Source organism: Siniperca chuatsi, linkage group LG14, assembly GCF_020085105.1.
Source record: "Siniperca chuatsi isolate FFG_IHB_CAS linkage group LG14, ASM2008510v1, whole genome shotgun sequence".
Classification (NCBI taxonomy): domain Eukaryota; kingdom Metazoa; phylum Chordata; class Actinopteri; order Centrarchiformes; family Sinipercidae; genus Siniperca; species Siniperca chuatsi.
The window spans coordinates 15,006,607-15,033,384 of record NC_058055.1 but is presented as its reverse complement, the minus strand read 5'-3'; the positions used below and the strand labels follow the sequence as shown (position 1 = coordinate 15,033,384).

At 40.1% G+C, this 26,778-nt stretch overlaps 3 protein-coding genes across 7 annotated transcripts; 1 reads left to right on the top strand and 2 right to left on the bottom strand.

Moving 5' to 3' along the window:
* Positions 1–1,591: 1,591 nt before the first annotated feature.
* Positions 1,592–8,852, bottom strand: alg5 (ALG5 dolichyl-phosphate beta-glucosyltransferase). Of its 3 annotated transcripts, none has more exons than XM_044222317.1 (10): positions 8,664–8,852; positions 5,227–5,395; positions 4,716–4,762; positions 4,392–4,460; positions 4,163–4,255; positions 3,953–4,066; positions 3,790–3,849; positions 3,539–3,690; positions 2,690–2,775; positions 1,592–2,223 (listed from the first exon to the last, which is right to left on the bottom strand). In XM_044222317.1, exons 1-10 carry the CDS (start codon positions 8,835–8,837, stop codon positions 2,108–2,110), a joined length of 1,080 nt encoding a protein of 359 aa, XP_044078252.1. In that variant the 5' UTR covers positions 8,838–8,852; the 3' UTR covers positions 1,592–2,107. The 3 variants fall into 3 exon arrangements, with proteins under 3 accessions (XP_044078252.1, XP_044078253.1, XP_044078254.1); XM_044222318.1 differs by lacking the exon at positions 8,664–8,852 and adding an exon at positions 6,702–7,030; XM_044222319.1 differs by lacking the exons at positions 4,163–4,255; positions 4,392–4,460.
* On the top strand, positions 8,141–11,955 carry exosc8 (exosome component 8). The gene is made up of 11 exons (XM_044222320.1): positions 8,141–8,228; positions 8,700–8,736; positions 8,894–8,957; positions 9,059–9,132; positions 9,231–9,276; positions 9,741–9,846; positions 9,971–10,016; positions 10,113–10,209; positions 10,497–10,617; positions 10,707–10,813; positions 11,740–11,955. The coding sequence occupies exons 1-11, from the start codon at positions 8,212–8,214 to the stop codon at positions 11,856–11,858; spliced, it is 834 nt and encodes a 277-aa protein (XP_044078255.1). The 5' UTR covers positions 8,141–8,211; the 3' UTR covers positions 11,859–11,955.
* On the bottom strand, positions 11,942–26,778 carry supt20 (SPT20 homolog, SAGA complex component). Of its 3 annotated transcripts, none has more exons than XM_044222315.1 (24): positions 26,661–26,778; positions 26,062–26,157; positions 25,854–25,889; positions 25,563–25,688; positions 24,889–25,015; positions 24,677–24,780; positions 24,263–24,379; positions 24,044–24,097; positions 23,535–23,674; positions 23,187–23,343; positions 22,681–22,737; positions 22,469–22,546; positions 21,379–21,548; positions 21,250–21,282; positions 21,028–21,139; positions 20,561–20,666; positions 19,680–19,835; positions 18,769–19,081; positions 18,574–18,686; positions 17,870–17,925; positions 17,292–17,402; positions 16,001–16,091; positions 14,147–14,235; positions 11,942–12,851 (listed from the first exon to the last, which is right to left on the bottom strand). In XM_044222315.1, exons 2-24 carry the CDS (start codon positions 26,062–26,064, stop codon positions 12,705–12,707), a joined length of 2,496 nt encoding a protein of 831 aa, XP_044078250.1. In that variant the 5' UTR covers positions 26,065–26,157; positions 26,661–26,778; the 3' UTR covers positions 11,942–12,704. The 3 variants fall into 3 exon arrangements, with proteins under 3 accessions (XP_044078250.1, XP_044078248.1, XP_044078251.1); XM_044222313.1 differs by having other exon boundaries at positions 18,574–18,689; positions 26,661–26,777; XM_044222316.1 differs by lacking the exon at positions 14,147–14,235 and having other exon boundaries at positions 18,574–18,689; positions 26,661–26,776.

Sequence of the window (26,778 nt, the reverse complement as noted above, 5' to 3'; positions counted from 1 at the left end):
GCAGAGGGCAGACAGACAGACAGGGCTCAAACAGGATGCGCTCCCCGGGGCTCCGGGGGGCCCCAGAGACATCCGCATCAGCACGAACTCTAGACCTCAGGCTTGCGCAAGAAAACAGCACTATGAAGAACTTCATTTGCTCAGACCGCAAAAACGCTTTCCAAGAAGATGTCTACATGATGCTTAGGAGACAGGCAAAGGGATGACTTTGGCTCTCTTTCATGTCAAGGATAGGCCAAATGCATGATAATCCCCTACCCTCCATAAAATTTCATACAGCTGATCCCAGATAACTTCATCTGAGGTTTTTTAGCTGTTAAATCTAATTTTATACCAAATTAAATAAACTGAGTGGAGTCAGATCCTGCAGATTTCTAGTAATAATATTTATATTTTCCTGAGCATAGTTTGCTCTTAAGGATGCCTGACAGAGACCCTGGTCCCCAATATGGGAACCTAAGATGGAAGCAGTCATGCACAGTCACCCTGTGCGCCCTGTGTGTTAAGATGCATAAGTGCATCTGTTAAATTTTGCAGCAAGATATCAAGCACTTTATGAAAAATTACATTAGCAGGGTGAGGCTTTGTGTGTGATGCAAAGAGACAGGAAGCTGACTGGTAGAAGATCAGAATACTATATAACGCTACTATACTATTACAGAATACTCCTATAATACAACTTAACTATGTTAAACACAGTGTAAAAACTCTTTGGATTACGCCCGATTCTAATGCAAATTTTGAGCTCTGTGAGAAATCACTTGCTCAGTCCTGCTTTTTTTTAAAAAACAAAAAACAGACAAGTAACATTGCAAGTAACTCCTTCAGCTTAAAGATTTGGGAAAAGAAGTAAGATCTTCCCAGCAGATATTCTCTAGCTCAGCTTTAACTGGTCCAAAACTATGCAGCGAGGCTTTTAACAAATACAAAATGTAGATCACACAGTACACCAGTTTAAGCTTGTCTCTATTGGGTTCCTGTCACATTATATTCGATTGCTTTTGCTGTTGTTGCTCCTCGACCCTCAAAAACAGCCCCCCACAGTCTCAGAGAAGCCATATTAGTGCACTTTTTAAAAACCATTAGTTGTCTTTGGCTTTTTGATTTGATAAGTTTATGTTTTGTGGTTTGTGCCCTTTACCTTACTGTTTTTACATCACATTTTCTCTATCGTTATAAATTATCTTTTTTCTTCCTCTTGTTAAGCACTTCTGTTTGCTGTTGTTTTTGTACTGTTGCGGGACTGCAACTAACAATTAATTTCATTATTAACTAATCTTACGATAATTTTCTTGATTAACTGTATGGTCTATAAAATATCAGAAAACAGCCCATTACAATATCCTAGAGCTCAAATGTTTTGTTTGATCCAATCAAGTCATTAAACAGCAACTTAAGACCAAAAAAAAAAAAAAAAAACAGAAAGTTTTTACATTTGAGAACCTGGAATCAGCAAATGTTTGGCATTTTTGCTTGAAAAATTACTTATATTTCTGTTGATCAACTACTTGATTTCGACTAATTAATCAATAATTCTTTTTAATTAAAAATTGTTGCAGCTGTAATTAGTAGGTTAATAATGATAATCAAATCATTGACATTTTTTTATTTTGATTCAAGTCATCCAGCCCATCAACCCATGGCCCTGTTTCCTCCAAAATACAACCCCTGCCTTTTGAAAATCTCATATAACATTCATTTTACCTGTCAGAATCATGACACACAGATTCACAGATCCTCCACATTTCACTACAAGTCTTTCTCACTTACAGATGACAAAATAAACATTAAGTAACTTAGTACACGGATCAGTCATACAGACATTCTGTAAGCCGTGGCAACAGAAGTGTGCGTCTAACAGTGGCCATCACAAGCCCAAATCCGGATAAAAAATAAAATAAAATAGGCAGGACCTTGAAGAACTTGCCACTGCGTCATTATTTCACATCAAATGACGTCTGGAAAGGAAAAGGATGTGATGTGCTGTACTTTGTTCTTTGTTCTTGATTACAGTGACTGATGGACACAGTTGTTAATCCCACCTCATCCAAAGGTTTGATGGCCCTATCATAGGCTGTCTTTATGATACCAGGGCTTGTCTGATTGGCTAGTCAGTCTTGTGTTTTGACTGCAGCGTCCAGGCTCCGGTTATGTAGCGCAGGCGAATGAAAATCAGGTCTAGTCCCATCTGCAGCCAGCTCCAAAACGGGACCAGCTTGGACCCTGGCAGAGCAAACGCACAGGCACTTTATTCTCAAGTGATGGAAATATGACAGTTTGTTGACATTTACTGCTGATAGGCCATGCAATAATTCCATCAGAAAAGACTTCATCACAGCAGTACTAAGTAGGCTTAGGTAAGTAGCTGAAAATGTTTTATAAATTGAGCGAAGCATCGACAGGAAAGCAACACTCATACAGTAAATTTGTCAGTCAAAACAGACAAACTAAATCAAGCAAAATAGAACAAAACTGGAAGAGTTCAAAGATGAACGGCTAGAAACACCCACACTATGCATTTTCTAACAAAATGTTACAATGAAAATAAAGAATAACCAGAATAAATAAAAAATAAATAAGAATCAGCCAATCACAAACTTGCAAACACACTCAACAGATATATTTATAGAACTACAGATAGGTGGCACAGTGGGAAGACACATGTCCACATATTCCATGAAAAACCTACCTTCTATTTCAGTCCAGTTGACCGCCACCTCTGCTATGGGGATTTTAAAACACTGGGCAATATACAGGAGCTCCACATCAAAAGCCCTGTGAGAAGAAAGATAAAAGTCCACAACAGTTGCATTAAAACTCTGTTTTTTTGCAGCTTTAAAAAAAAGTGGTGGAGTCACACGGGCTGGGTATGGAACATCAGTAGTTTTTTGGTACTGACTTAATTGTGTCCATACCACTGAGTATTTAAAACTGGTCACGGAATGAAAACTAGCATCAAATGTCTGGTCAGATTTGTTGTACTGTTAGCTAATTTTTTGATAGATAGATAGTTCCTGACTTAAATCAAATGTTGGCAAATATTTAGGCAAGCCAATCTTATTTACAGTGATGTGAAAAAGTGTTTGCCCCCAACCAGTTATTAGATTCAGGGGGCAATCACTATTTCACACACGGCCATGTAGGTTTGGATTTTGTTTTCTCTTTAATAATAACAACCTTCATTTAAAAACTGCATTTTGTTGTTTACTTGTGTTATGTTTGACTAATATTTAAATTTGTTTGATGATCTGAAACATTTAAGTGTAACAAACATGCAAAAAAATAAGAAATCAGGAAGGGGGCAAACACCTTTTCACACCACTGTATATATTTTATTACAAGACGGTGTCATCATACGGACAAATGCTTCAGTGATTGCAAAATAAGTGACAGATTTGTTGTTATAAAACAATATTTTTTTCCAAAGATCCAGCCGAACAGCTCAGCAGGTTTACTCTTTTAACACACAGGCACATGACAGCCCATTGCATCATTACGCTACGTAATAAAGTGTCCATGGTGGAGTGCGAGTCCTTACCATCGCTCTACGTGGAGAGAAGAGAAGGTCTTGATCGCAGCCTCACGTGTGAAAAGCTTGAAGCCGCACTGCGTGTCCTTGATCCCTCTCACACATAGGAACCACACCAGGAAGTGAAATCCATACATAAGGAATGTACGAAACACAGATCGCTGTGGCAGAGACACAAGAGTGGTTATTTAATGGTTAGACGGATATAGACTACAATACTCTGGTCTCCAAGCAGACAAAAAAGACAAACAGACACTTACCTGAGCCACCGAGTCTTTCTCCAGGTGAGCTCTGGAACCACAGGAAATTGCCATGTTCTCCTAAATGTACAGACAGAGGCATGTTTAGGATGGCCACACACTAACTGCCTATTATTCATACATGTATGTGAGACAGAACAACAACAACTGAGCGCCGCCACACCGGTTTAGGGTTGAGGTCATTAAGTCCAGCCTCCACTTTGTCAATGTCAGAAAACTTTGTGGCTCCGTCAGCGTCTGCCATCAGAATGACTTTCCCTCTGGAGCTCAGAGTTCCCTTTAAGTGAGACAGAGACAGAAAAACAATTCAATTCAGTTCTGTTGCTTTTGTGCTGCATTCAGACATACTGTAGTTTGACATCTACAGTCTCACCATCCGCACAGCTCCTCCTTTCCCCCTATTCTTCACCAGCGTCAGGACCCGCACTTTATCTGCACTGTACTTCCTAGTATACCGCAAAGCAACCTGGCAGGACATCACAACAGTGTTCACTAACAATTCAAAGCTCTATTGGTGTCACTTTGAAATGTTCAGCTAAGCAAAAGTGAGCAGAGCAAAAATAGAACTCTTCATATTCCAAAAAAAGGTTTAAAATGATCACCTCTGTGGTTTTGTCTTTGCTGCCATCATCAACCACAATGACCTCATAGGTAAAAGAGGAGTCCAGTTTCTGCAGTAAGAAAATAACATGAGGGATCTGTTTCACAACAGGCACTTTTTAAGTTGAATGCTGCCACCTACTGGCCCCTTTGAAAATAACTGATCCAGCAATAAGAACTCTCTTAGTCGAGACAACCATGCCTTTCAGAGGATGATAAAACTGCTTCTCTTTGTAGATCATTGATTCAAAATAGACTCTTTTAATTGTGTCCCTTTTATGATTAAGATTTAGTTTAACACCGCCCATATGAGGCTGAGCACTTACCTGTCTGTTTTCCAAGTAGTCCATAGCTTCATCCAACATCACAGGCACTAATGACACACAGCCAAAACAACTATTAGCACCTATAACCTACTGCAGGTGCACAGTGACATGAAGCCTGAGAGAACAGGATTATGGGATTTAAACTACACCAATCTGGATGGTAACTGAATGCTTTACTAGTCAGTTATTGGTGCACAATTTGTCATTCAACACAAACTGTGCATTTATTGGCTTTAAGCTGGAGGAATTTTGAAGCAGCAAACAAATATTAGGTCCTTAAACCACAGACTTGTAATGTACCCTATCCTATACAGTCTATATGTATCCTGTAAATGTGCAGTGTACTGCAATTACATAGCTATTTCCCAACTAGGTTATTACTTTTTATAGTCTGCTGTGTCTGCATTCAAGCAAAACGGCACAATGATGGGACTTCATCAGGTCACCCACTACAGAAATTACTGTGCAGAAGTTCCTGACAGAAACCTGGGTGTACACCCCCATCACTCACTTCGGAGCTCCTCATTGTAGGCCGGGATCACTACAGAGAGCTGCCTGGAATGGGGATCATGCAGGCTGGGGAAAAGCTTCTTCTCTCCTGTGGCGGTGAGGAAGTATTTCTCCTGCTCATGGCGGGTCAGGTTCACCATCCCGGCAGTGACGTGTGCTATTACGAGCACCTGAAATGGGAGAAATATGAGAATGGCGCTCTTATTGCTCTTGCTATCGGGTACTTTTTAGAGTATTTAAACCCAGGTGTAAAAACATTTTTCTTCTTCTTTTTTTTTTTTAAACGAAATGAATAGATGAGAGCTGTGTAAAAGTATTTAATATTTTAGAACATGTACTATTTATATAATGTGTAATAATGATAACTAAATCTGCATGTCAGAACTTCCACCAAAGTCTGTAATGTAGCAGAGGCACAGCAGTCTTTGTTGTTAGCATGATTTGGGGAAGGCCAGAAATAAGTCTTATCAACTTTTAGTGTTTTCATTCTTCAATTTTATACAGTACACCTTCTTTTTGTTGCATGCTACTGTCTGACTCTGTCAGTGCGCCTCCTGCTGTCTTGTGCTTTTTTCCCTTTGCAGGTTCCTGCAGGTAGAGATGGGCGGAGCCATCTAACCCCATGTCTTGCACCTGGACAGGCTGGACCTAGGTTATTTAGGCTGACTCCTCCTCATCATCTACCCTTTGGTTTGATTCTCCTTTTTGTTTTGCCTATACAACACCACACATGCATTTAACATTGCAATCACCACTGACTTACAGACTTCAGATTTATCTATTACTTTGTTTTTGTCTTAGTTTTAAATAAGATATTGTTTAAATTAGGCTACTTTAAATCTTGTGCAGTCTCCCTCTTTGTCTAGCTCCAGAGCCTGGGCTGTGACACTATTTATGGTTTGTTTTTCTTCATTTATTTCATTTGCTGTCTTTGCATGTCATATGTTGGATTGTGTGATGGATGGATGGATGTGTTTTTGTTTTTCATCTTTTCTTTTTTAGGCAAGTGTGTTATGTATATGTTGCTGTAATACAGAATCAAATCAAATGTTTGTCTTTCTTTCATTATGTAAATTATGCTAGGCTTTACTACTTTTGAGAATATTGTTTTCCGCCTTTCAGTGGATACTCTTACTGCTGCTTTTAAGCATTTAAGTCATGACGTCCTCAGGATTAACAGCTTAATTTTAGTGTTTATAAACAAACGCAGAAAGAAAAACTAAACTCATAAAATCAGGGGAAGGTACAGGAGAAATAAGGCTAAAAGTTCACAACTGGCCTAAACATAATACATTGCTCAAGGACTTCTCACATGGAAAAGGTACACAGAGAAGGAAATCCACACTGTCACAGATACTGTCAATCACTGGGTGCAAAATAAGTTTTTGCTTCACACTAGCATACCAAACACTAGTTAAAACAAGCTACAACAGATCTCTGCCAACACAATATCAACTCAACTTTATAACTACTTACCACAATGAAACCTAGAGCTGCCAATGCGACCAAGGCTTGAACTATTTCACAGAGGAAATCCATTTTCCTTGAGTTACCCTGCAGCCACTGACAGACCACCAGTCAAAGTAGCTAGCTAAAAAGCTAGCTTGCTTTCTCTTTGTCTTGCTTCGTGCTTCGCAGCCGGTATTCTGACTTCCCAGGATATACAAGAAAATACAAGCTTACGAGATTGTTTAGAAGGTGGAAGCACTAAATAACAGCCCTTATATTTCCATTACTATGTGGGCAGTTCAGTGAACTCCACTTCCAATCACAACTGAACACAACGGCGACGCGGAAGTGACAATTTTCTCGACACATCATCATTTTGAGGAGGCAAGAGAACACCGAGCAGCCCCGTGACAGCCAGCAGTGACAAACACACTGCCATCTAGTGGCCAGAGGTGGGAATAACTGCAAGAACTCTGATCAGTTGATGAAAATGATAAAAGAGGGGTTTGAAATTAATAGTGTTAAGTCTCCTTCATATTATACAGGCTAAGAAGTATAGGAAAACCGAGACAACTTATAAAACCTTAGATGAAACATACAATGATTTTCACACCAGAATGCAGTATTATATTGTCGCATGTTCATCAGTCAGATCCACAACAGCACTGGCATACGCCTTCTCCATAACTGCTTTATCCTAATTATTTTGAAACACCTCAGAGCATATTCAATTTTACTGGCACTTAAATCAATGATACAAGTAAGAAACTACACATACACATTACACATTATTTTTGACTGTTATTACAATTAATAATCAAGATAATAAAGCTTGTACAACCTCCTGGGAAAACGGACAAAAATATTTCATTTCAATTTCATAATAAATATATTAGTTTTTCAGTGTTTTCTAATGTTCTAATGTGTTTACAAAGCCATTCAAATCACAGAGGATAAACAAGGAGGGATGTGCTTGGTTTTCTTTAAGACTATTTACATATGGGTAAAAAATATCATTTTACTTGATAAAAAGAATAATACGTCTCTTTTTGTAGTTGAATGTAAATTGCACACAGCATTTCAAATACATGTTCCACATCAATCCAAAAAAGATTCACATACAGTATATTTACTGTATGCATATATATTATATATTAAATGCATACATTGCCAATTGCAGAAGCCGTATAAAAGCTGATGGTATCGCATCATGTATTCTTGGGCAGGTTCTGGAATACTACATTTGCCTAAGTATTCAGTGTGTCAGGAATTGGGATACCAGGAATTTTTTTTTTTGTAGTAGTACAAAATTGATTAATTCTTAAACTTGATATTTATACTGTGTGAAATCAATTATTTTGAAAAAGGAGAGAAAAATGTTTGTAAATAAGAAACCAAAATAAAAGAGCCTGCATGTGGAAATTGGATTTTGAAGTGGGAGTATATTTAAATCAAAATCGCATTTGATCCCCGGCGTATTTACGCCTACCGGCTACCGTAGTACGTACCCCAAACCCACGTGGTCAATCAAAACATCATGGCGGCTGGGTTCAAGTAAGACTGATTAAACTGTAGCTATTACACCGAAACCAATACTTTTTATGTGTTGTATTCTCAGCTATGAAATCAATTTATCAGTAGCGCTAGATTATATCTCATCATTGACTGCTTTTAGAAAAATAAAGGATCCGCATGGCAAACCTTAAACAGCGCACTTCATTCAGACCTGCTAAAGAGTTGTGTCCTGTGCTGCTCATCGATGCTGTAGGCTAGTGGATATATTTAGTTTACGAAATTCTGACTGCCGAATAGTTAGCTAGTGCACAACAGAAGCAGTAACTAGCCAATTTAATGAGGATTTTCTCACTGCCTTGTTCTCACTGTTACGTAACCGAATTCTGAATTATAGGCGAATAAGCAGTTCTGTCACTTCTGATAAATGTAACGTTATTTATTAGTTTCAGTCTCTGTAAGCCAATAACTACTTACCCCCTCCTTCCTTCTTTGTAAACTTGTACACTCCAGGACTGCTGAGCCTCTGGAGTACCACAGGAGCTTTCTGGTCAGTAATGAAAACACACAACAGTTGTCCACATTCAGCACACAGTTGACACACGCTTGTTCTGCTGAGTGACTGGTTATGATTTCCTGTTTATTACTCATGTCAGTGTCAGAATATAAATATAATCATCTAACATTCAAACTTGTCCCCTTTTCAGAAAGAAAACTGTCGACCTGATGGACGGGAGCTGTCGGAATTCAGACCCACAACACTGAACATAGGTGAGACACAGTGCTGATATACAGTATAACTATATATATATATATATATATATTACTGTGTCTACATGGGCTCATTTTCTCTGTCTGACTGCTCTGTTCAGGGTCCATATCCACTGCAGATGGCTCAGCCCTGGTGAAGGTTGGAAACACCACGGTCATCTGTGGGATCAAAGCGGTAAATGATCATGAACACAGCAGTTAAAAACCTTATTTCAATGAACTTGGACCAGGTAAACAAATGTCCACTGATTTCTTGTGTTTCTTCATCTGCAGGAGCTGACAAACCCTACAGTTGAGGCACCTGGGAAAGGTTACATTGGTAAGTACCATGTAGGTGTCAAGTGTTTTAAAGCAAGGTACACCAGGTGGATATGCCCCTTATTCCTTCTTATTCCTTTATTTTAGTATGTAACTTCACGTGATTTAAATATCAGATATTCAGTAACTTTTTCTTTGGACATATTTGCATTTACACTGTCAAATTGGCATTTTATTCCTTAAAATGAGTTGGTTTAATAGCTGGCAATTTATACCATGTTTTCTCAGGTATATACGTCTGGATTATTGTATTTAATATTTTATGAAAATATAGTAGATGTGAAAATCTCATTTTCACCTTGTGTGACTCACCTTGATTAGATATTGAAACTAGTAATATTACTTATACTTCCTTATAACTGTATGTCGTAGGCAGATTACATTGCCCAAAACTGTGATACAGCAGTTAATGGGGATCCAAACAAACAAACTGCCACTGACTGCAGCACTTTTCATCCTTGTTAGTGCCCAACGTGGACCTGCCGCCTCTGTGTTCTTCTCGGTTTCGGCCGGGCCCACCAGGAGAACAGGCGCAGGCTGCCAGCCAGTTCATCGCTGATGTAATCGAAAGGTGTGACAGACTTTAATACACGTTTTTTAGTTTTCATTTCACAGCACCTTCAGATGTGTGTTAACCTCTTAATGCCTGCCAATGCTGTTACTAATCAAAGTTTTTCTTTATATGGGTGTTGCAGCTCTGAAGTGATACAAACAGAGGACTTGTGCATTGATAGAGGAAAGGTAAATCAGGAATCATGCGCATACACTGGTGCTGTTAGATTGTGATTGTTGTAAATGTTGGGTCATTGGTTCTGATTCTGCTGATTCTGGTTGTAGCTCTGCTGGGTGCTCTACTGTGACATGATGTGTCTCGACTATGATGGGAACGTGTTGGATGCTTGTATCATTGCCCTGCTGGCTGCCCTGAAGAACAGTATGTGCTGTAAAAAAACAAAAAAAAAAACTGGTAGCAATAGAGTTCACTGTAACTGAAATGACAAAACATACAATTATTTGTTTTTAAGCGTTTCACTGTATATGTAGTATTTTTGTCTATTGCAGTATTGTTCAAGCACATACTCAGTCTCATGCACACAACTATCCTGCCTCCTGCTTTTAGTGAACTAATTCTTCATGGCCTTGGCCACAAAGAGATCTATCTCTGTATTGTAAGATGCTTTTTATTAGTATATTAACTAACAGTTACCCTGCTCCCCACAGCACAACTCCCAGAGGTCACCATCAGCACAGAGGCATGTACACCAGAGGTGAATTTAGAAAAGAGACGACGGCTACATATTCACAAACATCCAGTTGGTGCTTCTTTTTGTGTCTTCGATGAGTAAGTTTGTCTAGCCAGGATAATAACAATATTCTGTGATCATAAGTGTGAGGTGCATCTTTTGTAATCTTAGCCTGCTCTCTGTGCAGCTCCATACTGATCGTAGACCCCACAGCTGAGGAGGAGAGTCTGTCGACTGCTCAACTCACCGTGGTGACAGATGAGGAAGATCGACTCTGCTCTGTACACAAACCAGGTTAGAAACAGTCTGTAATGATTCCCTGTGTAGCAAATACTCTGTGTGAATCGAATTTCTTATTGATTACACAAAGGAAAACTCTTTAGGAACTCCCCATTGTCAAAAATCCTGGGCTGAAGAAGCTGATCGACCCTCCAATTTTTTTGTTTAAAAATACAAAGGTTGTATTTCAATTTCTACAATTAGTCCAGTTAATCATAGGATTTATTATGCATTTCAGCAGTATTTTTAGTAAAAGAATATGAAAAAAAGTCTAAATCTGAGATTAAATAGCAGCCAATACAGGTTAAAAAGCCAAAGTCAAGCAGGTAGTAGAATGTATTTTTTTTTACTTTTTAAAATTATTAAATGTATTGAAAACCTTTTTATAGACTAGATTCCCACCACTATCTCTTTCCATTAAAGGCTATTGGAATTTCTATGGAGATTCATATGAAGTAAATGGCACATATAAGTCACACACCAAAGACTTCAGAGTTTTGGAGGTAGCAGTGTGTGGTCATGCATCTTCTGTCTTCACTTGCACCTTTAAACTGTGTGATGTATTTGTAATGAAATTTAAGTTTGGAGTTTTTTGTTGTTGGTATTGTTAGCCATTTTGTTGTTTCACAGCAGAATATTACTGATGTTTAACCTCAACTGAAACTTCAGTGTTGGCATCATACATTTTGCATAAACCTAGCTTTGAGTTGTGTGTGATGAGTAAAGTGAGACAAAGTCTACCTATACTGCCAACGTCAAGTCCACCCACTAGAAGAATGAAGACTGCATCCCAGTTACAACTGTAAAACTGACAAACATGCCTGAACGGATCTCCTGCAGAACGTGGGCATCAAAACAAATCATAAAAACTGTTCTGAGGTTGAATGGAAAGTAAAAAACAAAGCAAACAACACTGCTAACAATCTTTCCCTATGGCTCAGGTGGGACGTCACTGTCAGGAGAGAAGCTGCAGGAGTGTATCAACAGAGCAACAGCGCGACAGAGAGAGATCCAGAAACTGATTGACAAAGTCATACATAGTGTGAAGACAACAAAATAAAGAGCCTCAGACAACACTTTTTTTTTTATCTAAAAGCTGTATTTTCCACTGTCAATATATATTCTTTTTTTAATAACAATAAAACTGCTGACAAAGACTGCTTAAAAAATTATTTCTCAGTGTCCAGAAATGTCTCACACACACTAACACACTCAGTTGATGTTTCGTAAGAATACGCTCATGGCTCCTGAACTCATTAAAAGGAAATGCCTTTTCAAAATGTGCTGTACAAAAGCAGGTACACCGTCTTGCATGTTGATCTTGAGTCCCCAGTTGAGCCCTGTGCCGAGATGGCTAACAGAAGAAAGACTTCCAACAGACAGAGGTAGAGAGCTGCCCCCAGGCACTACTCCAAGATCAGATTTGCATTTTCACATGTAATGGTTATATGGAGGATTTGGTGTCAATAAGCTCAGCCGGGATCCGTGCTTAAAGGGCAGTTTCTACCGGGGTCAACCGAGCAGAGGCAGGTTCATGAGGAATCCTCTGAGCATTCATGATCCTATCGATCCACGGGCCCCCCCCAATAGAGAAAAGTCTTCCTGCCCGCTACCTACTAGAACCATCTTTTTCTGTTTCATCACTAAAAATATCACTAAGGGTCTTTGAGTGTAGGGCTCCCTGTTCTAAAAACCCCATCCTCTATGGTGGACACAGTTTTGGTTCTCCAAAACATCTGACAACCATTACATACAAATTTGTCAGCTAGAAAAAGACACACACAAAGGACAAAAAGTCTTTTTTTTGTCTGCAGTCTCCACAGTGAGGCAGACAAAGAGCACAGTATGGATCATTCACGTCCTTGTGTAGCTGGGGGAAGGATTTTTTTAGTGTAATTTTAGTCCGTCATGACTTAGGGAGGGGCTGTGGCATGCTCCTCTTCCTCTTACTTCTTGGTTGGCTGGCGGTATGTTGCCGTGGCGCTCCCCCCTGAGGAGCTGCTGCTCCCATAGCCATTTGCTGCTGCTGCATTTGGTGCTGCAAGAATTGCAACTGTCCAGTGCAGAAGGAAGATGAGAAACAAAAAATATCAGTGCGTTACTACAAGCAACATAAAGCATGTTTTTGTCAGTGGACCTAAAGGTATGTGTAAGCATCTGCATGGTTAACACTGGCACCAGTGTTGAGCAGCCTCTCTCACTGAAACTGGAATCAAATTATATCTTAGATTACCAGCAGAATGCTTTGTGTCATATAATGTCTATAAGTGGCATGGGTTAGTGAAGCTGAGCTAAAGCCTGGTACGACATACAGGAGGAGTGTGCGGAGAAACACAGAAGAGTGGTTAATGGGTTGCAGAGGGGAGGGAGAAGAAGGAAGAGATACAGATTCGGGGCAGGTTGGGGTGTGTTGGGGAGTGAGGCAGGATACAGTCAAGCAGCACCAGTGGCGTTCTGGAGACACAAATTATTGGCTGTGGTCCTTGCAGAAACAGACATGCAGCTTAGCAACCGTGCTTTCTGCTTGGAGTAAGTCAGCAACTTCAACTGGGCAAAAAAAAACTTTTAACACCTTACCATTCATGCTTACAGTGTAACAGCCTATCATCTCTAACCTGTCATGATGCAGTCAGCAACATTTCAACAGTATGTACCCCATGACAATATTTCAGATCCTGTAGCTAAATGCTTTGTAAGAACATGCCTCCCAGTTCGACACGCTGTTAGTTGCTGCCATTGGAAGTGCCACAAGCTCTGGTGTGTGGGTTGCTGGAAGTACTGGGACTGCTGTGAGCTTTGTCAAACAACATATTAACCAAACATACACACACAAGATGGAGTGAATGGTGTGGATCTACAACAGTGAAAAAAATTATTCCACAAGGCTTTTGATGGAAATCAGATCTGGGGTGAAAGAGTTTAACTACAACTATTCATTAGAAGTAAAAAAAAAAAAAAAAAAAAAAAAAAGTATAAAGAGTTATTTAGTTAATGTTTAAGATATTTTTTTACTGAATATAAAAAGCAAATTTTAATAAAACAGTGAAGATTTACACTAAAATATATTTTCATTAGCCTTACATGGTTGTAAGTAAAATCCATTTAAATTTTACCCAGGTCTGATGAAAATGCTAAACTTATGTGTAAAGAAAGATGAAGAAATTATTGTCTTTTTTAGATTTTAACACAGAGTATAAAGTTAATTTATCTAATTCCCTGTCAGTTTATAGTGTAGCACAACACATACCTGCCTGCTAAATAAAGGCATGGAGAGTTGGCTGATGAATCTAGTATCAGTGTCCTTCAAACATGTATATGTGTATATAGATGTTAAAGTTGCTGTATTACTTGGATCTGTGGCTGGTGCTGCTGCTGAAGCCTTGGAGAAGGCAGCGGGGGCCCAGACCCGTCCAGCCCACAGCCCAACTGGGACAGCACTAAGGGGGTAGGAGGGAGAGAGGAAGCCCCAGAGGGAAGGATGTGACGGCAAGAGAGAGGGAAGCAGAAGAAGGAATGGAGTAAAGTATGAAGAGAGAAAATGCACATACAGGCAAAAGGGGGACATTGATGAGTGGTTTCAGTGGTGCATAACCACACACAAGCAAAGAGATGAAATTAAAGAGAGAAGACAAAAAGAGGGAACATTGCAGGGAGGCCAACAGCACAGGTAAATGACCGTGTGCATGAGCATTTTTAAGTGGATTATGGGCAAATAGCAAAGATGGGGTGGAAAGGCGTGAGTGAGCAGGGCAGGTTCAGAAGGAGGACAGGAAGACAGCGCAGGAGGGAAAGAAATAAGGGTGGGGGCAAAAAACAACAGAGGAAAAACTAGAATTACCGCCCCGCGATTGTTTGCCTCTGCCAACCATTCAAGTTGCAGTTTACATCCATGTCTGTCCAGACTCATAATATATGTAATAAATACTTGGAAGGAACTGAATAAAAAAGGTATAAAGTGTATTTGTTGGATAACTGGAAGTTATCACTATATTGATGATACATATGTATGATTCCAGTAAATATACATTGTTGAACTGATTAGAGTATAGCTACACAAAATGCGGTGCTTTTGTTTTCTCCTGGCATTGTTAGATGCGAAGCCTCTCTATGAGCTGTAAGTGAAACTCACTCACAGGATCGTGATTAGCTAGGTGCGCTCCAATACGTTGTTTGCAGTCATGTGATTCCGATGACACTCGAAATTCAGAATGAGGCAGAAGTGAAAGGCAGAATGGACGAGATGGAGGAAAGCCTGTACTGTGCTAGTTATTGTTTACTCATTGTGTCGTTCCCAGTCAACATGTGTGTGAAATCTGGAATGGCCCAATTCATTCTTAAATTATGGCTAAAAACCTATTTTGAGGTCACAATGACCTTCAACCTCTGAGTCAAAAGTGTCACCTGTTCAGTGTCTGCCCAACTATGAAATATGGTCACAATCTCCCTTTCTGTTCCTGAGTTATGGTGTTGAATAATGGCAAAAAAGTGTTTTTCCAGGACATTATGATGTCACAGTTAAGTTGACCTTTGACCTTTTGGGTAAAAAATGTCATCACTTCATCATTAAACATCTGTGTGAAATTTTGTCATAATTACCGCATCGATTCTTGAGTTATGGCCAAAAACATGTTTGTTAAGGTCATTTTGAGGTCACAGTGACCTTGACCTATGAGTCAAAAGTGTCACCAACTGTGAAATATGGTCATCAATTCTTGTTATGGCCAAAAATGGGTTTTGTGAGGTCACAGTGACCTTGACCTTTGACCACCAAATTCTTGTCTTGCTCTTCCTTGTGTCCAAGTGGACGTTTGTGCCAATTTGAAGAAATTCCTATTGCTACACGAGAATGGGACGGACGGACAACCCGAAAACATAATGCCTCCAGCCACGACGCAGAGGCATAATAAAAAAAGAGAATGTAGCAGAGAAGAAGTGGAAGACAGTTGTTACATGCTCCATTGAGAGGAACAATGGCTAACTACAGTAAAATGATCATGTTTAGTTACAGACTATGAGTTCTAATGTGCAGTAATTACAATAATGAATACATTAGTAAATCTTGTCTTATTAGTACTAGTTAGTGGCATGGTGTCAATTTGTTTTGAAACAGGTTATGGGACTGAACAAAGAGAAATGTTTTGGAGAAATCTGTGTGGGTTTAATGTGTATTTGTATGTCTGTCTGTATGTATGTGGGTTATACCTGCGGCCTGTGGAGACATAAAGCCGCCGACTCCCAGGTTGATGACTGCTGTTTGCTGGTTTCCTAAACTTTGATCTGACCCCTGGTCACCCTGCAAAGAAAGTCAAAGGTAACACAAGACAGTGAGGTCATCACACACGAATGCCACCCACACTGGTTCACTGCCATCACAAAATCTTTGGACTGCAAAGACTTTAGCAGTAATGTATGCAGTGCCTCACCACAATGTTCAACACTGTATTTTTATAGCACTTCTCAAAAGAAAGTTACAAAATCTACAAAGATATAAAAAAGATATAAAAAAAACCTTTAAATTATAACTTCCACATTGCTCCTGCTCCTATATGTGCGAGCACATAACTTTTTTTATTTCAAACCTTTTTACCTACCCTGAGCACACCACTATCTTTTTGGACTTTACAAAGCAAGAAACTGCTGAAACATTGTTCAGAAAAAAGTAAAAGAGAAAAGTAAGAGATAAGCACAAAATCAAAAAAAGTAAAAAGACAAATGACATTGTCAAAACAAAGTTTTGAAAAGATGTTTTAAAAGATGATACTGATTTTGCTAGTTCTCATCAGAGGGTCCTGAACAGCAGGTCCAGTCATTAGTTGGTTATGAGGTGTTCGGCAGTGGTTACAGCTTCTCAGCGTTTTCTTGAATATGTTAGTATCACTTCAGCACTGATTCAGGGCATTTCTCCCATTATTCCTTGCAGATTTGTTCAAACTTGCTCTTGTATGACAAAGAGCGTCTCGCAGCAGTTGTGAAGTAATTTTCCATTGTGGCTAAAGTCTGCTTTTGGACTTCTGGCCACTCTGCCATAGAGCCCAGTTTTGTTAAGTCTGTAATGAAAGTCTGTGTTGACTGACTTTGGTTCTGTCACAGTGGTCCTAGGCTTATCAATGCTCTAACCAAGCTAGGTTGCTCAGTTTTGTTGACAAACAGGTATACAGAGTCCAGGTAATTACATATTTTTTGGTCTCTCTATGAAATAAATTGCTGTGCTTTTGTGAACTCCCAACACTTTGGAAATGTGGTCAGATATTTCCAAGATGTATTCCTCTGGACACATCGTTAAGTTTCTATTTTGCTATATTGTGTTACCTAGTTTACATATGTGCAAACATGGACACTATAAATCTTTCTAAACATTATTAATACCCGATTTAATCCAACACAATATGCAATATCCCATTGTTGCTGTCCCAACTACTGAATGAAGGAATCATCAAATAATATTAATATGGTTCTTTTGCATTGTGCATGCAAATGTGACTGTGTGTCTCACCGTCTCCCCCTGCTGTTGAGGGCTGGAGGTGGCTGACTGACTCTGCTGAGGGGAGAACTGAGACAGTTGCTGCTGCTGCAGAGAGTTAAAGATGAGAGGACCAGTGGGGATCTGGAGATGTAAAAACACACACACACACACACACACACACACACACACACACACACACACAGTGGGAGAGTAACAGACAGGGAGATGAGGATGAGGATGAAGGAAGGGTCGGAGATGGAGAGAGGACAGGCAAAGGGAAAGGAATGATGCACATATAAGCAAAAAGGGACAAGAGCAGAGGGAAACGGGAGAATTAACAAAGCAATCAAACAACACAGGGTAACTAGACCACGACCACTATCAGAATATAGACTAGAACGACTTGATAAACGGTGTTCACTACATGGCATATGCAGTGAGGTGCAAGAAAAGGAAGTGTGAGGAAATTGAGCTGTGCAGTTGATTCACACACAGCTCAACGCTATTCCAGGTGTGGTAACATAGGTGCAGGATCAGGACAGTCACTATGTCAAACAAATACCCAGTGCATGCTACTAACAGTGTTACAGACTGGTGCAGAGTCATACCTGCAGTAGGTTCAATGGTCTCAACCCAGCACTGCTGTTCAGGCCAAAAGGACTCCCTGGAACACAAGTCAGAGTTACGTTCAGCAGACAGAATAGTACAGACAAACAGACACTTTCTAAATTAACTTATTTCTTTTCATTAAACCCACTAGGTTTGAACATACATTAGTACTGGACTTTATTAAAACTACTGTACATTGTAAACCTCTCATGTTTCCATTTATTATTACAACTTACTGTTCATTTTCTGTAAATGTCTTTTTTACACCTACCACTCCTGTTGCACACCCAGCCAGTCAAGGAAGGTGGATCTCTCTTTCAATTGCTTCTTCCAATTTTTCTCTTTACATAATAAGATTTTTTGGAAGAGTTTTCCATCGAGAGGTTGAGCTGGGTCTGAAAATGTTGTTGAGGGGCTGTAAAGCCTTCTGATGTTTGTTATACAGGACTAAAAGAATAAAGTCTCTTTAATATAAAATCACTTGTTTGATTCATGGAGCAGCTATTGTGTGTTCTATGCTTTCAAAATGTCCTTGAGTTGGAATTCACTATTATGCTCAAGGACATGTCAGTAGGTTGGATGCAAAAGAACATGGGGAGTTCATTTGGAGGGTAGTCTCTAGTCTGGTCATATGGAGACTGACTGCTCATAACCGATTATAGTAATACATTCAGTAAGGGGACATGGGATTGAAATCTCTTACCAGTCTGTGCTGCTGACTGCATGGTGGGCATCAGCCCTCCAGGTGGCAGGATTCCACTCAGGTTAAGGCCTGGACCCAGCATGGGGTTGGAGCCACTCATCAAAGTCTGAGGACTGCTACACAAACAGTACAGGATTGTCATGAATAGTGACAGCGACCAGCAAGTGACAGTGTTGATGAGATGTATTTTCTTACCAGACGGAGCTGACCACGTTGATGAAATTGAGCCCTGCCGGGTTGGCCATGACCTGCGACGAGGTGGTTCCCGTGGTAATGGACGTACCCATGGTGGGCAGGGGAATGGTCATGACGGGCAGGGGCTGGCTTAGAGCCAGTTGCTGCTGGGTGAAGGGTGTGAGGAGGGCAGGCTGCGACTGGCTCTGAACCATAGGAGGGTCTGATGGGGTAGGGGTCACCGAGAGAGGAGCAGAGAGGGAATCGACGGGGTGTGGGGTCGAGCATGGCGTGTTGGTGGGTGTGGGGGTGGATGGCTTGGGGGTCCCCGATCCTTAAATGGGTCAAAACAGACACAACAATTAAAAAGAGGAGAAATAGAGCGCGAGAGGTACTTTTCAGCAGGTAACACCTATAAAGTTTTGTAAGGAAGAGCTTAACATGACTAAATTATACACTCATTCTGTCAATTCAGTGCTTGACTAGATGATTAATTGTTTTGGCACTGCAAATTTAAAACAACGGCTACTTGGCTAAATGGAAGCTAATCTTCCTGAATAACAGCTGAAAAGTTTAATCTAAATTATGTGGCTCTTGTCATGCCTAAACTTCACCCCCTTTTCTGTCAATTTGCATAGCAGCTAGTTTTAGTCAGAATACATAATACTATATGAAAAAGTGCTTGTATTGATGCAATATTCCGTGTGCTTGTCAAGTTTTGGATACGTCTCAGTAGTTTTATGCTTTTTTTTTTGTGCTGACCTGGAACCTTGTCAAGTTCATTTTTCATAATTTGTCGAAATATTTCCAGATCTGGAAACTTGGGAGGCTTAAAGAGAGCTGATGTAAGACGTTCCAGTACAACTTATTCTCACAACTGTGACTGATGAAAGCAAGCAGCCCAACAGTTAGACAGACTCGGCAGGACTCACTCTGTGTGGAGCCCATAGGGGAGAGGGAGGCAGGCGACAGCAGGCCCACCTGGCCCAGCTCCATAGAGTGCTTCCTGTTTAGAGACTGGCTTTTGGCTGGAGGGGGCGTAGGGCACTTGAGTAGACCACTGGTGGTTTGTGAACTATATGGATTACCTGATGAAAAAAGAGGAGTGAGATATTTACTGCACCTTTTTCATAATAACAAACAGGGAGTATTGAATAGATCTGGATCCACCCTGGTTAGGAGGCACATGGAATATAATAATATTTATAACCATATAACTGTATAACTTCATATTTAAGAAGTTTATAGTCTTGTCTAAGTTGGCATTTGTGCATTTTGTGCTTCACACCAAACTGAAACAACAAAGATTGGACAATACGGTTTTCTCCTGGACTTGAGCCTTACCTTGACCAGAGGTGTAGTGGGGTCAGTCCTTCCTCTGTACCTGACCTCAGTATCACCCAGCACCCTTAATGCTACCCATGAAAGGAAAAATCCACCTCTGACACTTAATGTGCTGCTAGAGTTAATCAAACTATTATGTTTGATGCAGTCCATAAGTTTTTTTGTTGCCATTTAAGGCTTGTTTGCACCCTTTTCCCAACAACCTGTCATGTCTACTTTGGTTTATGATTTTCTACAATTTCCAGATTTCATTTCAACTAACCCCACGAGAAAGGGTGTGAATTTGGTTCTTTCAATTTCTTTTGGGTGAAAAGAGTAACACAGATAGAAACAGGGAGATTTTTACACAAATGAAGCTATTTACCCCTTTTTCCTTTCTTTCTGTATAGTTTCTACCACACTGTTCTCAGGAATCATGTACAGCCACCACACGTTTGTGCTTTATCTTTGTCAGAAGTAGCAGATGTACCTGAGGAGCTGCTGCCTGATCCTGAAGGCAGTTTGATGGGAGGGGGTCGGTGCTTCACCCCTTTTCCCAAAACAGACGTCTGGACCAGTGGAGAAATACCATCACCCTGCAGATGGCATTTAAAGCAGTTTGTTAGCCACAGTGCATCACGACAGTAACACAAAAGTAATTTTCTCACCAATGCTGATTGCAAATCACAACAGCACAGTCAGTCCTTAACTCAGAGTGCTCACTGGGCTCAATATACTTCAAAAACATAATGGTTTTTACCCTAAAAGTTAAATTCATGAAGGAAAATTCTAATCTTTGTTTCATCAACAAAAAAGCTATCAGATAAGGTAAGATGAAGCCCCCCCATGTCAGCTGAATTAGTTGCAGCAAAGTTGAACCTCTATTCAAAAGTTTGAGTAAATTCCATAATCCCGGAGCAACCACGAACTCTTACATCCCAGCAAGGCAGTACTTACCTCATCTTTGCTAGGGGAGGGAGGCCCCTGTCCCACGCTGCCTGAGTTATGGGACATCTTGACCTGACACTTCACATCTCTTTCATACACTCCTTTGTACTGAGTAAGAAACCTATGCAACAGACGTAACACAAAATTTATACCATGTTCTCCAACAATATATCCCTAAAAACTGTATTTGACAGGATTAGATTCTCAACAAAAGCAAACATGGTGACTCACCGGTCTGCATCTATCTTTGAGCCTATGAGGAAGCTGTGAATGAGACAAAAGAGACGAAGACGAGTGAATTCAGAGTGGCATTTCAATTTCAGACATGCACACTGAATTTGTCTCACAGACTGTCCTTACGGGGGATGTATGAGCTTTAGGTCTGTGCTCTCGTCCTCTGCTTTTGGTTCTTTAGCACAGTAGATCTTCCCATACACCAGCGGGTCTCCCATTGCCTGGAAGATAGACACCTTGGTCCTCTGGGCTTGGCCCCCCACCTCACACTCAAACGTGTAGTCATCTACAACTTCCTGTGTAAACAAAGTGGACAAAGACAGCTGAATGAAAGAGGTTTGTATGACATGCAAAATAAAGCTCAGTGGTGTCATGTTTTTTCTGCTTAACGGGCAAAAACCTGTTTTTGGTTCCTGTGGTGAGAGAAATGTCATAGAACTGTGGCAATGTCTAAAAAGACTGTGGTGACTGAGCAGACAGCATGACAGATGTTGGAAAAAGTATTCCTGACTTGGTTTCCATGAATATTTTGACTCTATCTAACATTAAAGACATTTTTTAAAGGCAAAGGAGGAAGGAAAAAGAGAGGCAAGGGTGAATTGTAACTGCAAAGAGAAAGGCGAACTATCGTTTAATGTGCAGTCACAAACATAAATGTTCGCTTTAGCAACTGGCCTTGCCTTGTGACCTTGTCTGTGCATAGCACCACCTGTTTTATGGCCAAATACCCAGAAAATATTACCCTTCGTCTCATTGACTTTCATAAGGGATGAAGTATGTTGGAAATATGTCAACAAGAGTCCAGCACCATTTATGGACAGAAAAAATAACACGGTCTAACTGCAGTCTAGTATGGTCTTTTTTTTTCCAGAATAGTAGAGGCATGTGTGAAATTCAGAACTGCTTCACATTTAGTGCAGTTTTGTGGTTTATCAAAAAGGAATCAGTTTAAGGTTATTCACCCACTTGGGAGATATCTTTCCTGAGTTCACACATTTTCTCATTGTTTACACTAAGTAAAAGTATTTCTGAGTACAAAACCAAGAGGCTGTGTGGTAATTTTGCACAATGCAGAGGGACAATAAAGTCCCATTTTACTTTGTTTCCTATGAAGCATTACACAATTAAACACAACTACTCCCTACTTATTACTAATAGCTAACAGCCATCATTGATCTGCATCCTCAGAGAGTGTTAATGCTGCTGTCACACTTACCTCAGCAGGCCAGATCACAGTAGTGGGCTGAGAATCTTCCAACTGCAGAGATTTCTCAACCACAGCATACTTTTCCACCTAGAGCAAAACACAAACAAATCCATTTGGCTTGTTATGCACTATATTATAACTGCCAGACTATGAGTTGAATAGGTTTTAAGTGGTGTTGGCTCAAGTGTTTAAGCATTGTAGAGGAGCATTGAGCTACTTACATCAATTTCCTTCGGTACAGTTAGTTGGCAGTTGCTCTGCTTCCACATGTCAACACACTGCAAGTGATGACAGCCGTGAAGCCAGGACGACAGCAGCAGAGAAAAACAAAAAGGAGGTATGAGCAAAAACACGCGAGAGAGTGCTATGACAGCACTGACCTGTGCTGAAGTAGGTTAAGAGATTTTTCTCAACAATAATCAGAAAAGAGGCAGAACTGAAACATCAGCTTGTTTTCACCTATTATTTTAGTGACTCCCTTAGGGAAATTAGAATACATTATAACATGGCTGAACACAATCGTGGGAAGGAACATTTCCTCAAGTGTCATTTCACTGTGATTAGTGTCGTGATAGAAAGACAGGTGGGTGGACAAATAGGTAAACAATTTTCATCATGTGGGAGGAGATCTACCAAATAGTAAATAGCCTCAGTCTACTTCATATTTGTCTGCTTATATAAACAATGTATACATGCTTGTCAACACACCCACTATTTGACAACTTACGTTTCCGATCTTTGAGATCTTCAGGTCTATGACAGGAGCAGGTTTCCTCTCCTTCCTCCTCTGTAGGTAATCGTAGAGTCGTAGCTGTGGTGGCATGGGCAGATGGGACAGCTCCTGCTGCCTGTTCAGTGCAGCTCGAGAGTGCCTCTTGAAACACCTACGATGCACAAAGCTATGTGTCTTAAAATGATCAAGGCCGTTGCTTCATTCGCTAACTTTTTCTTTTCACAATCACAGAGCTTTGATTTTCACGTCTTCCATTTCAAAAAGAAAAACATTCATGCATGAGCATTACTTTCCTGGCATGACTGAATTCAACCCTGGAGAGTGCGTGAGTGCATTCAGTACCGTTTCATGGAGCGAGTGCTCATTTTCTGTTTGTTGTAGAGCAGGCGGTTGGCTGTGCAGGTGACAGAAATGGAGGGGTCCAGGCACAGAGGTTCAGCTGTGGCCAAAATCAGCTGACTCTCCAGCTGTAATTTGTCATCCTAAAGCAGAGGAAAACAGAGGCTACAGAAAATGTGCTGATGCTAAACGGACTTAAGACACACAGGGGAGGACTGCATACTATTATGGTCAAGTACATTTTACTAGCTAAGGCAATGTAGATGTATTTCACTGGAATAAAAATTAATACTTACTAAAAACATTCAATATAATTAGAATTTGCTGCAAAAAAATACGATATTTAGGTATACTGTAAATGACTAGATACAACAAAATGTTTCAGGCTGTGTTGAATGAGAACATGTGTCAATTACTGGGACAAAGAAAGGGCAAATCAAGACAGTGAGGTGTCAGATGAAGCAGGATTAATTATTTTGTTTCTCATTGAGATAGTGAATGTGACATCTTACCTGTGTCCACTTGTGGTGGTCACTGGTCATGGCATGGACATCACAGATCAGAGTCTGCAGGGCAAAAGGACAAGTCAGCATTTTTAAGTTAAAGATCAACTGTAAGTTAATACTTTTTTCACTCATTCCAGGTCATAATCATACTTGCTCAAATAGTATTGGAGTATTTGTTTTGGCCTATGTGTGAGATAGGTTTTCCCATGTATTCCATTGGTTTACCTGCATGGTTGGCCGCAGCAGGATGTGTCTGCTCTGATAGGTTGGCATCTTGGTATTACCAGACTGCCTGTAGTCTCTCACCTCTACTATTACACAGCCACAGTGGAAGATGTTCACCTGAGACATATAGCACATGGCAGACATCAACCAACAGAGAGTACAAAAAGGGAGAATAGATTACTAAGCAAAAAGCAATAAGAAACTATTCTAAGATATAAAGAATAGAAACCCTGCATAGCCTTGGTCTCTTTATACATTTAAGACATAAATATGAAACATGTGTGAAGCCTTTGAGTATGCTTCACAATACCTGCATTACTGTAACCTCACATTCAAATCATTGCAAATCAAAACATCGACTAAATGATTTATCCACATTTATACATTTGTATATGTGCATAAACGCATACACACCTGTGATTTCTCCAACAGATCCACCAGAATAGGAGGCAACTCCTCAGCATCCAGGTACTCCAGCAGTTCTCCTTCTTCATATGGCAGACGGATGGTTTCAGAATCTAGAAAGCAAAACAAACATGAATGTTACAGATGAAACAATTGTGGTACACAAATTAGAAACACACAACTGGATAGACTTATGTATTTGTTGAATTGTCTTCTCTTACCAGATCCATTTTTGCCCCTGAGCATTAAAGAATATCCTTCATTCCCAGGGTATAGGTTGACCACCAGACATGATACAGACTCCTGAGATACCAGCTTCTCCAGTAGATTCACATTTCTCCTCAAATTCTTCAGAAAGACAACAAACAAAAACACACATAAGAGACAAATCCTCCATATTAGCAACAAAAATCTCACACATTTATGACCATGCCAACTCTATGTGAGAAAAGTATGTTATTATTTCTCTCCACCTCCATTTACCTTGAGTTAAAGCTGTTAGGTAGTGGTTTACTATGCTTTTCTAAAAGACAACTGAACAGACAAGGCATTGCCATTGTTTTGTTTTATAAAATTAAATATATGACATGCATTTGCTAATGTACAAATATATTAGAAAAAGACATGCTGTAAAAAATGCAGTGCTGGAAAATTGTTCAATCGCTTATATATAACTTCTTGCTTCTCTTACTTTTATTCTTTACTTTTATGCACTTGAAACACTTTCATGCAATTGACCTGTGCATGCATGTTTAGAAATCATTATCAACACAATTTAATGTTCCAAAAATCACATTTTCCCCCACTCGTTTTCTACAGATTGGAATGAACAAGGTTTTAATGCATTCCCGTAATTACCTAGTCATAACTGAGAGTCAGGTTGCATAATACAAACCTTCAACACTGGCTCTTTCTCACATTCCTCCATGTACAGCTCATAGAGCTTCTGATACAAACTCTTCCTCCCGCCGGATGAAATTCTTCTTTTGGTTGGTCGTTGTCGAGCACTTTCAACAATGTACTGAATAACAGATAATACGCTGTTTAAATGAATGATGGGACAGATGGTGCCTGACTAACATGGACAGTGCATAGTGCATGTAATGGGTGCACAGGGATACATGTGAGTACAAGCTATTAATTTATCTTTTATACAAAAACAGAAAACTGAAATAACGACTTTTACCTCGGCTCGATCCAATGCATATTCCAAAACTTGTTGCTTTGGGGAATAAGAGCAAGATGAAACAGATCAGTCACAATGGGAACTCCCAAACTGGTAAAGAATAGATCAAGCTGTGCAAGTCCTGGTGAAGGTTTATCTGGTATAAAACATCACTGTGGATGTCCACTGAATATATAGAGATAAATGACCTGAAAGAGATGAAACTTACCATTGTGGTCCACCGCCAGCTGCAAGGCGAGTGACGGTAGACGATGCTGTCCTTTCTGCCCCACACTGTCACCTTCTTAGAGTGACCATTCACACCCTGCACAGCAACACCGCAGACGTATTGCACGAAGCACGGCCAAACAAACGCAGACAGATAAATTAACACAGATAAACTCGGTGTGGCTGGCAGATTATTAAGACAGTACCGATGCCAAATAGCCTGGCTGGCACTCAATCAGATGCCACACACAAACAGCTAAGAAGACTGAAGAGCGAAACTGTTTAATCTAAGTTGTTTCATCCGTTGGTTATATTTCAAATGCTCCAGCAAAATAAATAAATGCACACTATGTCTTAGAGTCGATCAAACTGCGTAGCTCAGGTTAGTAAACTCTCATGACTGTGAGCCCAGTCAAGAGAGTGGCTGAATAGCAACAAGCTCGTTGATGCCTGACCGTTGAGGCTAACATGGCTAACGTTAGCATGCTAGCCCGTTCCTAGTGGGCAAGCTGTAAGTTACTAGCTACGCTAATGATGTTACGTCGTCTGAGACACAAACCGATAAAGCGACGTCAATCTCAACGAACAGGATGGACTTGCCTTCTAGATTGCATAGCGGTCGACTGTAGCTCCAATGCCAGAAAACGAAATGAAATTGAAATATCAGTGTCTTCATTGAAAAAAAGTCGGAGCAGCAGCCATTTTCTTCCAGTGTGAC